The following is a 17,348-nucleotide window of genomic DNA, read 5'->3' as shown; positions in this document are numbered from 1 at the left end:
TACAAGAATTTTCAAGTCAAAATGAAAATCAGTACTTGAAATACAACCAGATATGTCTTAGAAGAAGGCTAGGAATTCTGAATAATCCTGAATTTAATTTCAGGGAATTAAAATAGTTATAAATTAATTTCCCATTGTTAAGTCAGTATTATCTTTGAGGCCTTAATTTCTGTAAGAAGTCAGTTTGAGAAACGAACTTATCATAATTCCTCTTTATTTTATTCTCAATGACATTTGAGTTGTAAGTAAAAAATACTAAAAAAAAATTTTAAGTAGAGTTTGTTTCTCTTTAATTGCTATGTAAATAAAATTTCACTCTTACTAATTAAAAATATTTTTGTAATTTGACAGGACTATTTGAGTTAATAGATCATCAAAAGAATCCTGCAGGCACTATCCATGTTATATTAAAATGGAAATTTGCTTATCTTCCACCAAGTGGATCAATAACTACTGAAGTTGAAGGAAATTTCATACACAGAGAACCAGAAGTTGTTAAGGCACTACCTCCAACATCCTCTGTTAGCACATCAGTTGCAGTGAGTAGCTATAACTTCAAATTTTCTTTCAAACATAAAATTTGAATGCAAACTTAATAACCAAATACCTCTGCCAAACAAAAAATTTTTGAAACTTTATCTACTATTCACCATACTCATCCTGACATATTGGTTTATCTTAGGTACCAACACCTAAACCTAGACGTTTAACACCTGTAGAGAAGAAAGTGTCTTTTGTGGATATCATGCCACATAGGGATTCTGTAAGTAGTAAATACTCAAAATATGGATTTGTTTTTTTCTGTAATAAATATTTGAAATAACAAATAGAGATATACTATAACTTACTTGATTTAAATGGGAACAAGTGAATGAAGTACATCTTTTCCCTTTAAAATGACCGCTTTTTTGTTTGGCATTATATAGAAGTGTTAACCGTTCGTATTCCTTGATCTAAGCCCCTCTCCTGGCTCCATGTCTCTCTGCAGCTACTGTCCCAGTCCTGTGTTCCCACTTAAAAAAAGTTGTCTAAATTCTGCTTCCTTGCCTCATACTGTTTCTTAAACATACTCTAGGAAAATTAATTTTAACTGTCTTAGTAAAGTCACAGTGACTTTTTTTTGCGGAGGGTGGACTTATTCAGTTATGTTTTTATTCTGATGGACTTGGCATTCTAGGTGTCAGTTATTTTCTCTTTTTTTACTTTATTTTTTTAAATTGGTGTGTTATAATTATATAGTAGTGGGATTCATTGTGTCATATTCATTAAAGCTCATAACATAATTTTCTCAATCTCCTTTCTTAGTACCTTCCCTTTACGCCCCCCTCCTCCTGACCCCTTAACTCTACTGATCTTCCTTATGTTATCATTTAATTAGTACTTATCACTATATATATATATATATATATATATATATATATATATATATGGATTTATTGTGATATATGTGTGCAGGAACATAGCATAATGTGGTAGATTTTGTTTCTCAGTACTTCCCATTCCCTCCCTTCCTCTTAATCCCCTTCCTCTAGTGTATTGGTCTCCCTTCTATTTTAATGAGGTTCCCCACTCCCTTTTTTCTCCTTCCTTTCTCCATTCTCTCTGCCACCCACCCCCCGCCCCGCTCCTCTCTCTTCCAGAGATGAGAGGAAACATTTGACCTTTGACTTTCTGATTCTGACTTATTTCACTTAGCATGTTGTTCTCCAGTTTCTTCCGTTTGCCAGCAAATGACATAATTTCATTCTTTATAGCTGATTAAAACTTCATCATGTATATACCACATTTTCTTTATCCATTCATCTGTTGACAGGCACATAGGTGGTTCTAAAACTTGGCTATTATAAATTGCACTGCTATAAACAGTGGTATGCATGTATAGTATGCTGATTTTAGTTCTTTTGGATAAATACCAATGTGTGGAATAACTGGGTCATATGCTTATCCCGTTCATAGTCTTTTTTTTTTTTCATTGTTGATGGACACAGTACCTTTGTTTTTTATTTTTACATGGTACTGAGGATCAAACCTAGTGCCTCACACATACTAGGCAAGTGCTCCACCACTGAGCTACAACCCCAGCCCCCCATTCCTGGTCTTTTAATGAATCTCCATACTACATTCCAAAGTAGTCCTTCTAATTTGCAATACCACTAACAATGTAAAAGTGTACCTTTTCCTCTAAAGGCTCACCAGCATTTATTGTTATTTGTATTCTCGATGAATGGCATTCTAACTGAAATGCAATGAAATCTCAGTATAGTTTTGATTTTCATTTCCCTTATTACTATGGATGTTAAAACATTTTTCATATATTTATTGCCCATTTCTATTTCTTCTGAGAAATATCTGTTTAGTTGTTCGTTATTTGATTGGGTTATGTTTTTCGGTGTAAGTTTTTAGAGTTCTTTATGTACTCTGGATATTAATCCTCTATTGGAAGAGTAGATGGCAAAGATTTTCTCCCATTCTATAAGCTCTCTCTTCTTGATCTTGTTTCCTTTGCTGTGCAGAAGCAAATTTGATGTCATCCCACTTTGATTCTTGGTTTTATTTCTTGAACCTAAGAGTCATATTAAGGAAGTCAGTGCCTGCACCAGTATGTTGCAGTTTTGATTCTGTGTTTTCTTCTAACAGCAACAGTGTTTCTGGTCTAATTCCTAGGTCTTTGATCCACTTTGAGTTGATTTTTGTTCAGGGAGACAGAGATTGATCTATTTTCATTCTATATCTGTGTATCCAGTTTTCCCAGCACCATTTGTTTAAAAGGCTGTGTTTTCTCCAACATTTTTTTTTTGGGGGGCATCTTTGTCCTTTGACAAAGATGACAGTATCTATGTGAATCTGTCTCTGTCTTCCATTATTTTCCATTAGTCTTTATGTCTATTTTTATGCCAACACCATCCTGTTTTTGTTATTTTACCTCTGTAGTATAATTTGAGATCAGGTGTTATGATGCCTTTGGCATTGCTCTTATTGTCGGTATTGCTTTGGCTATCCTGGGTCTTTTATTCTTCCATATGAATTTTAGGACTTTTTTCTAGTTCTGTGAAGAACATCATTGTTATTTTGATGGGCATCACATTGAATCTGTAAATAACTTTTGGTAACATGGCTTATTAATTCTTCCAAGAACATGATACGTCTTTCCATCTTCTGAGGTCATCCTCATCTTCTTTCTTAATGTACTACTATTTTTTTTATTGTAGAGGTCTTTCACCTTCCTAGTTAGCTTTATTCCCCAGGTTGTGGTGTTGTAGTTGTTGTTGCTTTTTTGTCTGTTTAAGGTTACTGAGAATTGAATTGTTTCCCTGATTTCTTTCTGAACAGATTCATTATTAGAGTATAGGAAAGCTATAATTTTTATATGATGACATTGTAATCTGCTGCTTTGCTAAGTTTGTCAGCTCAAGAAGTCTTGTGGATTTTTTGAGGTCCTCTAAATACATGATCATATTGTTAGCAAACAGATAGTTTGACTTCTTCCTTTCCTGTATATCCCTTTAATTTCATTCTCTTGCCTGATTGCTCTGGCTTGAGTTTCAAGAACTATTATTGAATAGGAGTGGTGAGACTGGATATTTTTGTCTCATTCTGTATTCTAGAGGAAATGCTTTCAGTTTTTCTCCATCCAATCTGATGTTTGTTTGAGTTTTATAGTGTTTATGATGTTGAGTTAAGTTCTTCAGTCCCTAGTTTCTTCAGTGTTTTAACATGAATGGGTGCTGGATTTTGTCAAAGGCTTTTTCTGCATCTATTGAGATGTGAGTTTTGTCCTTAATTTTATCCATTTGATGAATTAACATTTATTGATTTGTATATGCTGAATCAACCTTGTATCCCTGAGATGACTCCAACTTGATCATGGTGTATAATCTTCTTAATGTATTCTTAAATGAAGATTGCTAATATTTTTGTAAAAATTTTTCCATCTATGTTCTTCAGGGATATTGGTCTAGTGTTCTTTCATTGATGTATCAAGGTGATACTGTATTCACAGCATGAACTTTGGAGTGTTCCCTCCCTCTCTGTTTTATGAAATAATTTGAGAAAGATTGTCATCAGCTCTTCTTTAAAGGTCTGATAGAACCCAGATGAGAATCCATCTGATCCCTGACTTTTCTTAGTTGCAAGATTTTTTTGGTTTTTTTGTTTGTTTGTTTTTTAAAGTTGTAGTTGGCCACAATATTTATTTATTTATTTATTTATTTATATGTGGTGCTGAGGATCAATCCAGGGCCTCACATGTGCTAAGTGAGCACTCCACCGCTGAGCCATAACCCCAGCCCCAAGATTTTTTTTTTTTTGTTAACTCTTAGTCTTTTTAGGTTTTCTGTATCCTTTTGGTTCAGTTTCAGTAGATCTTATATGTCTAGAAATTTGTCAATGCCTTCTAAATTTTTCAAATTATTGGAATATTAGTGTTATGGTTTATATATGAGATGTCCCCTGAAGGCTCATGTGCAAGACTAAGCAAGAATTTTCAGAGATGAAATGATTATGAGAGGTATAACAATCAGTGGATTAATCCACTGATAGGGATCAACTGGGCAGTAACTATAGGCAAATAGAGTGTAGCAGGAGGAAGCAGGTCACTGGGGGTATGTCTTTGGGGTTCATATTTTGTCCTTGGTGGATAGAACTATTTTCTCTGTTTCCTTGATGCCCTGTTCTGTGCTACTATCCTCCACCACATCCTTCTAGCATGATTTTCTGCCTCGCCTTGGCCCTAGAGCTGTGAAGTCAGCTGATCATAACTGAATCTCTGAAACCACAAGCCAAAATAAACTTTTCCTCCTAAGAATTGTTCTTGTCAGATGTTTTCATTACAGCAACAAAAAAATGAATAAAACACAAGTTTTCAAATTAGTCCCTACTATTTGCTGGATTTCAGCAACATGTATGATGATTATGTCTTTTTTCATCTCAAATTTTATTAAGTTGGGTCTTGTCTCTTTTTGTATTAGTTTTCTGTAAGGATTTATCAACCTTGTATATATATTCAAAGAACCAGCTCATTGTTACTTTGATCATTTGTATTATTTAATGTTTATTTCGTTAATTTCAGCTCTAATATTAAGTATTACCTGTCTTCTACTGGTTTTCAGGTTGGTTTGTTTCTTTTCTAGGGCCTTAAGAATGTAATATTAGATGGTTTGTTTTGGGATCTTTTGTTTTTCTCATGTAGACACTTAATGCTATAAACTTTCCTCTTAGAACCACCTTCATACCATCCCAAAGATTTTGGTATTGTATCAGTATTCTCAGTTCATTCTAGAAATTTTTTTGTTTCTCTTTTTTTTCCCTCTTATTCTTTTCTCATTCTAAAGATTATTATTTAATCTTTGTGTGTTTATGTGGTTCCTATAGTATTGCTTGTTGTTGATTTCTAATTTCATTCCAATATGTTAAATGTTAGGCATTATATCACTTTTTGTATGTGCTAAAACGTTGTTTTGTGACTCAAACTATAGTCTGTTTTGGAGAAGATTCTATGAGCTTCTAAGAAAGTAAATTCAGCTCTTGGATGAAATATTTTATAGATATCTTTTAGGTCTATTTGCTCTATGTTATTATTTAAGAAAGAAGTACCTTTCTTGATTTTATGTCTAAATTACCTGTCTGTGGGTGAGAATGGTGTTTTGAAATCACCAGTATTATTATATTGGGGTCTATCTGAGACTTAATGTCAAGAGTGTTTATTTAATAACCCAATAAATAAATGGGCAGATGAATTAAACAGATACTTCTCACACAAAGAAATACAAATAGCCAACAAATATATGAAAAATATGTCCAACACTATTGGCATTTAGGGAAATGCATTCAAACCACACTGATTTAATGCAATTTCTATTAAAATCCCAATAACGTTCTTCATAGAAATGAAAAAAGCATTCATGAAATTTATCTGGAAAAATAAGAGGCCCAGAATAGCCTCCTTGCTAAGGAGACCTTAGCAAGAATAGTAATGCAGGAGGCATCACCATACCAGATCTTAAACTATACTAAAGCTATAGTAACAAAAAACAGCATGGCATTGGCACCAAAACAGACATGCAGACCAACTGAACAGAATAAAAGACACAGAGACACACCCACATAAATACAGTTATCCCATCCTAGACAAAGGTACCATAAACATACATTGGAGAAAAGATAACTTCTTCAACAAATGATGCTGGGAAAACTGGAAATCCATATGTAGCCAAATGAAATTGAGTCTCTCTCTCTCACCCTGTACAAAACTCAACTCAAAGTAGATCAAGGAGCTAGGCATTAGACCAGAGATCCTGCACTTACTAGAAGAAAAAGTAGGCCCAAGTCTCTATCATGTCACTTTAGGAACTGACTTTCTCAATGAAACTCCTAAAGTACAAGAAGTAAAATTGAGAATCAATAAATGGGATGGTGTCAAACTGAAAAGCTCCTTCACAGCAAAGAAAACAATCAAGAATGTGAACAGAAATCCTATAGAATGGGAGAAAATCTTTGCTACCTGTATTTCAGATAGAGCATCAATCTCCAGGTTATACAAAGAACTCAGAAAACTTAACACCAAAAAAAAACCCCAAATAACCCAATCAATAAATGGGCAAAGGAACTGAACAAGCACTTCACACAAGAAGAAATACAAATGGTTATAAAATGTATAGAAACAATGTTCAACATCTCTAGCAATTAGAGAAATACAAATTAAAACTATATTGACAAAATAGAGGACACAGAGACAACCCTACATAAATATGGTTATATCATACTAGACAAAAGTGCCAAAAACATTCACTAGAGAAAAGATAGCCTATTCAACAAATGGTGCTGGTAAAACTAGAAATCCATATGTAGCAAAATGAAATCAAACCTGTGTCTCTCACGCTGCACAAAAGTCAACTCAAAGTGGATCAAAGAGCTCAGACTCTAAATCCCAGGAGGGTATGGAATGAGATGATCCAAATTCTGAAAGAAAACAACTGCCTGCCAAGATTATTATATCCAGTAAAATAAACAAAGTAGAAATGAAAACTTTTCAAGATAAGGATAAAAGAAGTAATTGTTACTAAGCCAGCACTACAAAAAAAAAACACTTAAATACTACCCACAGAAGACCTCAAAAAGCAAACCCCAGATCTCTAAATGGGTGAATCTCACTGGAAGACCAGTTAAACAAATGAAAATTAAGACTGAATTAAATACCACTACCATATACATCCATAAGAATGGGACTCTAACTAGAATAATGAATTCTGCTGTCATGTATAACTAAAAGAACCAATTAAAAAGAGTGAATTAAAAATGTAAAACAAATCAAAGTGTCAGGAAATAAAAATCTTTCCATAATAATTCTAAATGTAAATGGTCTCTACTCTCCAATTAAAAGACATAGACTTGCTTAGTGGATTAAAAAAATCAAAGTACAACTATATACTATGTTTTTGAACTGTATGCTATATGAAAAAAATCCTTAATGTTCATTGGACTCATTTAATCCTCACAGTAACCCCATGTACTTCATACTAGAATTACTCCTATTTAAAGATGTAGAAAGTAATTTTTTTGTTTTCTTTTATTATTTTATTTGTTCTTTTTAGAAATACATGCAGTAGAGTATATTTTGACATACATGACTTATTCTAATTAGTACCCCATTCTTGTGGTTGTACGTGATGTAGAGTTGTACTGGTCATATATTCATATATAAGAAACTTATGTCTAGTTCATTTTACTGTTTTGTGGAAAGTAATATTTAGAGATGCTAAGAAAACTTGCTCATGGTTAAAGTAGTACAGCTGGTGTTTGAATATAGGTAGCCTGATTCCTAAGTAAATGACCATAAATATTAAAAAGACATCTATAGAGAGATGTTTGTTGCAATATTAGTAATAATATCTAAAAATCATGAAATAGTTAAGTCCAACAGTAGTGAAATAGTTCATTAAACCATGAAACACTCATCAATATAGGTGTTATTTTAAATTATATTTTCCCAAAGTTTCATAATAGGAGAAAATTGTTATATTAATTTTTAAAATGTTAACAGAATATATTGTGTTTATAACACATTTATCACCATATAAATAAAATTTTAATTACATAAAAATTATAAATAGTTGGGCACTGTGAAACATGTGTGCCTGTAATCCCATCGTCTTGGAAAGCTGAGCCAGGATTGCAAATTGGAGGCCAATCTGGGCAGTTAGTAGGACCCTGTCTCAAAATAAAAACTGAAAAGGGCTTGAGATGTATCTCAGTTATAAATCACCTCTGGGTTTAAATCCCAGTACCACAAAACAATAATAATAATAATAATTTAATTATAAAGTAATAAAAATCTAACACATTATTAAAAATATTACTATTGAGTAGTAGGAATATAGATTTGTATTCATTGATTTCTTTTATATATTATTTATCTTTTACACCTTCTTTATTGGGCAAGTTTAATTTTAAAATAGTAAAAATTATAAATTATATTTTAAAAATCAACAAAATTTTAAAATGCTGGAATAATAGTTAACTGTAAGTTGATATTTAGCATAATAAAAAGATAATACTGATTTTAGGAACTATAACTATTTTAGCATATATAACTTTCTAAGTTGTACAAGTAATATATAATCATCATAGAAATATTAGAAAATATAAATAAGAAAATAAACAATAAAAATAAAATTAGGCCTGGTGTGGTGTCACATGCCTGTAATTCCAGCGGCTCAGGAGGCTCCAGAGAATCACAAGTTCAAAGCCAGCCTAAGCAATTTAGTGAGGCCCTAAGCAACTCAGCGAGACCCTGTCTCTAAATAAAATATTTTTTAAAAGACTGGGGATGTGGCTCAATGGTAAAGTACCCCTGGGTTCAATCCCTGGTACCAAAAAACAAAATTAAATAAAATTACATTTATTCAAACCTACAACTCAATTTTGGTGAATTTTCTTCCATATTTGCAAATACAAATGTCCAACAGTGCCCTATTGTCAGACATTTGCATTGCTATACTTGTATTAAATCCTATGTACATGTACTTTAAAGAATTTCCATTTGGGGATGAAGCTCAGTGCTAGTGCATATGTTTAGCATACATGAGGCCCCGAGTTCAATCTCCAGCACCACAAAACAAAAACAAAAAGTGTTTTCATCAGTTTAATGAAGTACACTAAACTAATTAAATTTATTGTCACATGGGTGACTATTTTATTTTATTGTCAGTTTTTATTTGTATATATACACACATTCATTTATATGTATATATATATTTGTAAAAGTCTTAGAATAATAATATACATTCATTCATGTTTTCACATTAGTGCAAAGAGACTTCTCCTCCTCCTGAAGATATGAAGGAAATTTCACCCGAAGTGGATCATACAGCAAAAATAGAAATTAATACAACAACTATTTCAAATATTCCCAAGGTATGCAATTGTATTAAAAGTATTTTGGAAGCTTTAATTTGGTTCTTGAAGGCTTTGTCTTAGTATTGATGGATGTGGTTTGAGAAATTATAATATTTATCCTATTTTTGTATGTGACTTCCTTGCATTAAAAACATTAAAAATATGACAAGTACAATTATTAATTATGTTAAATTTGACAGCTGCAATTATACTGGTAGTGGCAGACAACAAATAGATATGTGAATTCAAGTCTTAATAATTTTTTAATAGTAGGCGGACCTGTGACCCACCAGCAGAGCAGGTCCAGCGACCTGCTGAGGGGCAGGCCTGCCCCCTCCCTCCATGCCTGCAAGTTAGGCGGAACTCTGACCACCGGCACATCAGGCACAGTGGCCTGCTGAGGGGCGGAGCCACCCCCTCCCCCCGCACCTGCAAGGTAGGCGGACCTGCGACCCACCGGCAGGTCAGGCCCAGCAACCTGCGGAGGGACAGAGCTGCCCCACGCGCCTGCAGGGAAGGTGGACCTGCGACCCACCAGCAGAGCAGGTCCAGCGGCCTGCTGAGGGGCAGGCCCGCCCCCTCCCCCAGTGCCTGCAAGGTAGGCGGAACTGTGACCACCAGCAGATCAGGCCCAGCAGCTAGCTGAGGGGCGGAGCCGCCACCTCCCCCCGCACCTGCAAGGTAGGTGGACCTGTGACCCACCGGCAGGTCAGGCCCAGCAACCTGCGGAGTGACAGAGCGGCCCCACGCGCCTGCAGGGTAGGCGGACCTGCGACCAACCGGCAGCGCAGACCTAGCGGCCTGCCAGTGTGTTAGACAGATCACCCCAATTGGAGGAGGATCAGAGCCACTACCTGCCCTGCAAGGGAGTTTTTTCAACTATACAAGAGCAATATAAATAAATACAGGGAAAATTTCAAAAACACAACAGTTTCACCAAGCAGAAAGAAACGCGAGCAGTATGAAAAGCCAAGGAAAGAAATGACCACAAGCAATGCAGGTCAACTCAACTCTAGAAGAGGTAATAGCTGCAACAGATGGAATGTCAGACAAAGAATTCAGGATATACATGCTTCAGATGATCTGGAGTCTCAAGGAAGACATGAGACAGCAAAATCAGACAATGAAAGATCACTTTGACAATGAATTACATAAACAAATCCAAGAAGCAAAAGATCAATTACACAGGGAGATAGAGGTAATAAAAAACAAACAAATAGAAATCCTAGAAATGCGGGAAGCAATAAACCAACTTAAAAATTCAATTGAGAATACTACCAGCAGAGTAGAACACTTAGAAGATAGAACATCGGACAATGAAGACAAAGTATTTCAACTTGAAAAGAACATAGACAGCTCAGCAAGACTGTTAAGAAACCATGAGCAGAACATCCAAGAAATATGGGATAACGTAAAGAGACCAAACTTAAGAGTCATTGGGATACAGGAAGGCATAGAGGTCCAAACCAAAGGAATAAACAATCTATTCAATGAAATAATACGAGAAAACTTCCCAGACTTGAAGAATGAGACAGAATCCCAAATTCTAGAAGCCTACAGGATGCCAAACATGCAAAACCATAAGAGATCCACACCTAGACACATTATAATGAAGATGCCCAACATACAGAATAAGGAGAGAATTTTAAAAGCTACAAGAGAAAGGAAGCAGATTACATTTAGGGGTAAACCAATCAGGATAACAGCTGATCTTTCAACACAGACTCTGAAAGCTAGAAGATCCTGGAATAACATATTTCAAACACTGAAAGAAAATGGGTTCCAACCTAGAATCGTGTATCCAGCGAAATTAAGCTTCAGGATGGAAGATGAAATTAAAACCTTCCACGATAAACAAAAGTTAAAAGAATTTGCAGCTAGAAAACCATCTCTTCAAAAAATCCTTGGCAAAACATTACAGGAAGAGGAAATGGAAAATAACAATGAAAACCAACAGTGGGAGGTAGGACAGTAAAGGGGGGAAAATAATCAAAGAGGAAAACAAATCAGGTTTAGTAACATTAATAAACAAATATGGCTGGAAGAACAAAACATATCTCAATAATAACCCTAAATGTTAATGGCTTAAACTCACCAATTAAGAGACACAGGCTAGTTGAATGGATCACAAAACAAGACCCAACAATATGCTACCTACAGGAGACGCATTTGATAGGAAAAGATATTCATAGACTGAAGGTGAAAGGTTGGGAAAAATCATATCACTCATATGGACTGCGGAAACAAGCAGGAGTGTCCATACTCATATCAAATAAAATAGATTTCAAGCCAAAGTTAATCAAAAGGGATAAAGAGGGACACTTCATACTGCTCAAGGGAACCATACACCAACAAGACATAACAATCATAAATATATATGCCCCAAACAACGGTGCTGCTATGTTCATCAAGCAAACTCTTCTCAAGTTCAAGAGTCTAATAGACCACCATACAATAATCATGGGAGACTTCAACACACCTCTCTCACCACTGGACAGATCTTCCAAAGAAAAGTTGAATAAGGAAACTATAGAACTCAATAACACAATTAACAACCTAGACTTAATTGACATATATAGAATATACCACCCAACATCAAGCAGTTACACTTTTTTCTCAGCAGCACATGGATCCTTCTCAAAAATAGATCATATATTATGTCACAGGGCAACTCTTAGACAATATAAAGGAGTAGAGATAATACCATGCATCTTATCTGATCATAATGGAATGAAACTGAAAATCAATGATAAAAGAAGGAAGGAAAAATCATGCATCACTTGGAGAATGAACAATACGTTACTGAATGATCAATGGGTTTTAGAAGACATCAAGGAGGAAATTAAAAAATTCTTAGAGTTAAATGAAAACACAGACACAACATATCAGAATCTATAGGACACATTGAAAGCAGTTCTAAGAGGAAAATTCATTGCTTGGAGTTCATTCCTTAAAAAAAGAAAAAACCAACAAATAAATGATCTCATACTTCATCTCAAAATCCTAGAAAAAGAAGAGCAAACCAACAGCAAAAGAAGTAGAAGGCAAGAAATAATTAAAATCAGAGCTGAAATTAATGAAATCGAAATAAAAGAAACAATTGAAAAAATTGACAAAACTAAAAGTTGGTTCTTTGAAAAAATAAATAAAATCGACAGACCCTTAGCCATGCTAATGAAGAGAAGAAGAGAGAGAACTCAAATTACTAGCATACGGGATGAAAGAGGCAATATCACAACAGACACTTCAGAAATACAGAAGATAATCAGAAATTATTTTGAATCCTTATACTCCAATAAAATAGAAGATAGTGAAGGCATCGATAAATTTCTTAAGTCATATAATCTGCCCACATTGAGTCAGGAGGATATAGACAACCTAAATAGACCAATAACAATTGAGGAAATAGAAGAAACCATCAAAAGATTACCATCTAAGAAAAGCCCAGGACCGGATGGGTATACAGCAGAGTTTTACAAAACCTTTAAAGAGGAACTAATACCAATACTTTTCAAGCTATTTCAGGAAATAGAAAAAGAGGGAGAACTTCCAAATTCATTCTACGAGGCCAACATCACCCTGATTCCGAAACCAGACAAAGACACTTTAAAGAAAGAAAACTACAGACCAATATCTCTAATGAACCTAGATGCAAAAATCCTCAATAAAATTCTGGCGAATTGGATTCAAAAACATATCAAAAAAATTGTGCACCATGATCAAGTAGGATTCATCCCTGGTATGCAAGGCTGGTTCAATATATGGAAATCAATAAATGTTATTCACCACATTAATAGACTTAAAAATAAGAACCATATGATCATCTCCATAGATGCGGAAAAAGCATTCAACAAAGTACAGCATCCCTTTATGTTCAAAACTCTTGAAAAACTAGGGATAACAGGAACATACCTCAACATTGTAAAAGCAGTCTAGGCTAAGCCTCGGGCTAGCATCATTCTGAATGGAGAAAAATTGAAGGCATTCCCTCTAAAATCTGGAACAAGACAGGGATGCCCTCTCTCACCACTTCTGTTCAACATAGTTCTCGAAACACTGGCCAGAGCAATTAGACAGACGAAATAAATTAAAGGCATAAAAATAGGAAAAGAAGAACTTAAATTATCACTATTTGCAGATGACATGATTCTATACCTAGCAGACCCAAAAGGGTCTACAAAGAAACTATTAGAGCTAATAAATGAATTCAGCAAAGTGGCAGGATATAAAATCAACATGCATAAATCAAAGGCATTCCTGTATATCAGCAACAAATCCTCTGAAATGGAAATGAGGACAACCACTCCATTCACAATATCCTCAAAAATAATAAAATACTTGGGAATCAACCTAACAAAAGAGGTGAAAGACTTATTCAATGAAAACTACAGAACCCTAAAGAGAGATATAGAAGAAGACCTTAGAAGATGGAAAAATATACCCTGTTCATGGATAGGCAGAACTAACATCATCAAGATGGCGATATTACCAAAAGTTCTCTATAAGTTCAATGCAATGCCAATCAAAATCCCAACAGCATTTCTTGTAGAAATAGATAAAACAATCATGAAATTCATATGGAAAAATAAAAGACCCAGAATAGCAAAAACAATGCTAAGCAGGAAGTGTGAATCAGGCGGTATAGCAATACCAGACTTCAAACTATACTATAGAGCAATAGTAACAAAAACAGCATGGTACTGGTACCAAAACAGGCGGGTGGACCTATGGTACAGAATAGAGGACACAGAAACCAATCCACAAAATTACAACTATCTTATATTTGATAAAGGGGCTAAAAGCATGCAATGGAGGAAGGATAGCATCTTCAACAAATGGTGCTGGGAAAACTGGAAATCCATATGCAACAAAATGAAATTGAATCCCTTTCTCTCACCATGCACAAAAGTTAACTCAAAATGGATCAAGGAGCTTGATATTAAATCAGAGATGCGGCATCTGAAAGAAGAAAAAGTTGGCTGTGATCTACATACTGTGGGGTCGGGCTCCAAATTCCTCAATAGGACACCCGTAGCGCAAGAGTTAACAACTAGAATCAACAAATGGGACTTACTCAAACTGAAAAGTTTTTTCTCAGCAAAAGAAACAATAAGAGAGGTAAACAGGGAGCCTACATCCTGGGAACAAATCTTTACTCCTCACACTTCAGATAGAGCCCTAATATCCAGAGTATACAAAGAACTCAAAAAATTAGACAATAAGATAACAAATAACCCAATCAACAAATGGGCCAAGGACCTGAACAGACACTTCTCAAAGGAGGACATACAATCAATAAGTACATGAAAAAATGCTCACCATCGCTAGTAGTCAGAGAAATGCAAATCAAAACCACCCTAAGATACCATCTCACTCCAGTAAGATTGGCAGCCATTAGGAAGTCCAACAACAACAAGTGCTGGAGAGTATGTGGGGAAAAGGGTACACTTGTTCATTGTTGGTGGGACTGCAAATTGGTGCAGCCAATTGGGAAAGCAGTATGGAGATTTCTTGGAAAGCTGGGAATGGAACCACCATTTGACCCAGCTATTCCCCTTCTCGGTCTATTCCCTAAAGACTTAATAAGAGCATGTTACAGGGACACTGCTACATCGATGTTCATAGCAGCACAGTTCATGATAGCAAGATTGTGGAACCAACCTAGATGCCCTTCAATAGATGAATGGATAAAAAAAATGTGGCATTTATACACAATGGAGTATTACTCTGCATTAAGAAACGACAAAATCATAGAATTTGGAGGAAAATGGATGGCATTAGAGCAGATTATGCTAAGTGAAGCTAGCCAATCCTTAAAAAACAAATGCCAAATGACTTCATTGATATAAGGGGAATAACTAAGGACAGGGTAGGGACGAACAGCTAGAGAAGAAGATTAACATTAAACAGGGATGAGAGGTGGGAGGGAAAGGGAGAGAGAAGGGAAATTGCATGAAAATGGAAGGTGACCCTCAGGGTTATACAAAATTACATATAAGAGGAAAGGAGGGGTAAGAGAAGAATAATACAAGTGGAAGAAATGATTTACAGTAGAGGGGGTAGAGAGAGAAGAGGGGAGGGGAGGGAAGGGGAGGGGAGGGGAGGGGGGGATAGTAGAGAATAGGATAGACAGCAGAATACATCAGACACTAGAATGGCAATATGTAAATCAATGGAAGTGTAACTGATGTGATACAGCAATCTGTATATGGGGTAAAAATGGGAGTTCATAACCCACTTGAATCAAACTGTGAAATATGATATATTAAGAACTGTGTAATGTTTTGAACTACCAACAATAAAAATTAAAAAAGAAAAAAATTATTTTTAAATTAATTTTTAAAAATCAAAACTAACTATCCATTTTGAGATAAATGCATTTTAGTATATATTAAGGTTTTCATTTATATGCATATTTTTATTTCATTTTTCATTTTATATGTAATTTTTCATTTTCTAATGAGTGTTTCACATATATGTTGCATATCTGTATATTTCTCATATTTACATGCTTTATCATTCAGATGCTTCAGCAAGCATACTATAAGGGTTGGAGTTGTAGCTCAGTGGTAGAGCTTAGCATGTGCGAGGCCCTGGGTTTGATCCTCAGCACCACATAAAAATAAATAAAATAAAGGTAATGGGTCCAACTACAACTAAAAAATAAATGTTAAGGGCTGGGGCTGTAGCTCAGTGGCAAAGCACTTGCCTAGCATGCATGAGGTACTGGGTTTGATCCTCAGCAACACATAAAAATTAACAAATAAAGGCATTCTGTCCATCTACAACTACAATTTTTTATGTTAAAAAGAAGAATACTATAAAATGTGGTCTAAGCAATAATAAATATAGGAGTGTGCTTTTCTTTCAGCAGGTTTCTCAAGAAGGCAGTATAGTTAAGTTAAAAGAGAATACTGAGAAAATCCAGCAAGAAAAGGATGATGATGTATCTTTACTCTCTGAGGGTCAACTTGCAGAACAAAGCTTGGCTTCTTCTGAGGATGAAACAGAAATAACAGAAGAATTGGAACCAGAAGGTGACTTTCTTTTCTAAAATCCCATTATTTGCATTACTCTTTATTTTGTTTCATCTGTTAGCATATGCATCATAAAACATCATCTAATAGCAAGATCTACCTCATCGTATCTATTTCTTGACAGAAACTATGGGTTATAGTTCATTAGTCTGCTTAGCTATTGTTAGGTATAATTTTGTATCTCTTCTAAGTCAGTGTGGATCTCCATAATAGAATAGAAATGTCATTACTGACCTGTTTATGTTTTAAACAGTTTCATATTCTCTTTGGGGGTCAGTATTATCAGTTGGATTACTCTACAGTCTTGACCTTTTAAAAATCAAAACTAAGAATCCTGACCAGAGATCAACAAATATATGAGAAAATGTTCATCATCTTCAGCAATTAGAGAAATGCAAATCAAAACTATGCTAAGATTTTATCTCACCTCAGTCTGAATGGCAGTTATCAAGTATATAAACAGCAATAAACATTGGCAAGGATGTGGGGGGAAGGTACACTCATATGTTGCTGGTGGGAATGTAAATTGGTGCAACCATTATGGAAAGCAGAATGGAGATTCCTCCTAAAACTTGGAATGGAACCACCATTGACCCATCTATCCCACTTATTGGTTTATACCCAAAGGACTTCAAATCAGCATATTATAGTGATGGAGCCACATCAGTGTTTATAGTAGCCCAATTCACAATAGCTAAACTATGGATCCAACCTAGGTGCCTTTCAACAGATGAATGGATTTAAAAAATTATATACATACACACACACATACATACACACATATATATGGTGGAATATTACTCAGCCTTAAAGAAGAATGAAATTATGGCATTTGCTGGTAAGTGGATAGAGTTAGAGAATATCATGCTAAGAAAAATAAGCCAATCCCAAAAAAGCAGAGGCCAAATATTTTCTCTA

General features: G+C 35.0%; 1 protein-coding gene across 1 annotated transcript in view; it reads left to right on the top strand.

Moving 5' to 3' along the window:
- The window catches only part of Rpgrip1l (RPGRIP1 like), an 80,833-nt gene that overhangs the window by 27,829 nt on the left and 35,656 nt on the right, over window positions 1–17,348 (top strand). Inside the window, exons 12-15 of the mRNA XM_077792821.1 lie at window positions 352–539; window positions 683–763; window positions 9,304–9,411; window positions 16,265–16,430. Coding sequence (XP_077648947.1) covers window positions 352–539; window positions 683–763; window positions 9,304–9,411; window positions 16,265–16,430 — 543 coding nt within the window. The remainder of the gene's footprint in view (window positions 1–351; window positions 540–682; window positions 764–9,303; window positions 9,412–16,264; window positions 16,431–17,348) is intronic.

This window comes from Urocitellus parryii, chromosome 15 (genome assembly GCF_045843805.1).
Source record: "Urocitellus parryii isolate mUroPar1 chromosome 15, mUroPar1.hap1, whole genome shotgun sequence".
Classification (NCBI taxonomy): domain Eukaryota; kingdom Metazoa; phylum Chordata; class Mammalia; order Rodentia; family Sciuridae; genus Urocitellus; species Urocitellus parryii.
The sequence above is the reverse complement of the archived record's forward strand: the minus strand, read 5'-3'. Positions and strand labels throughout refer to the sequence as shown.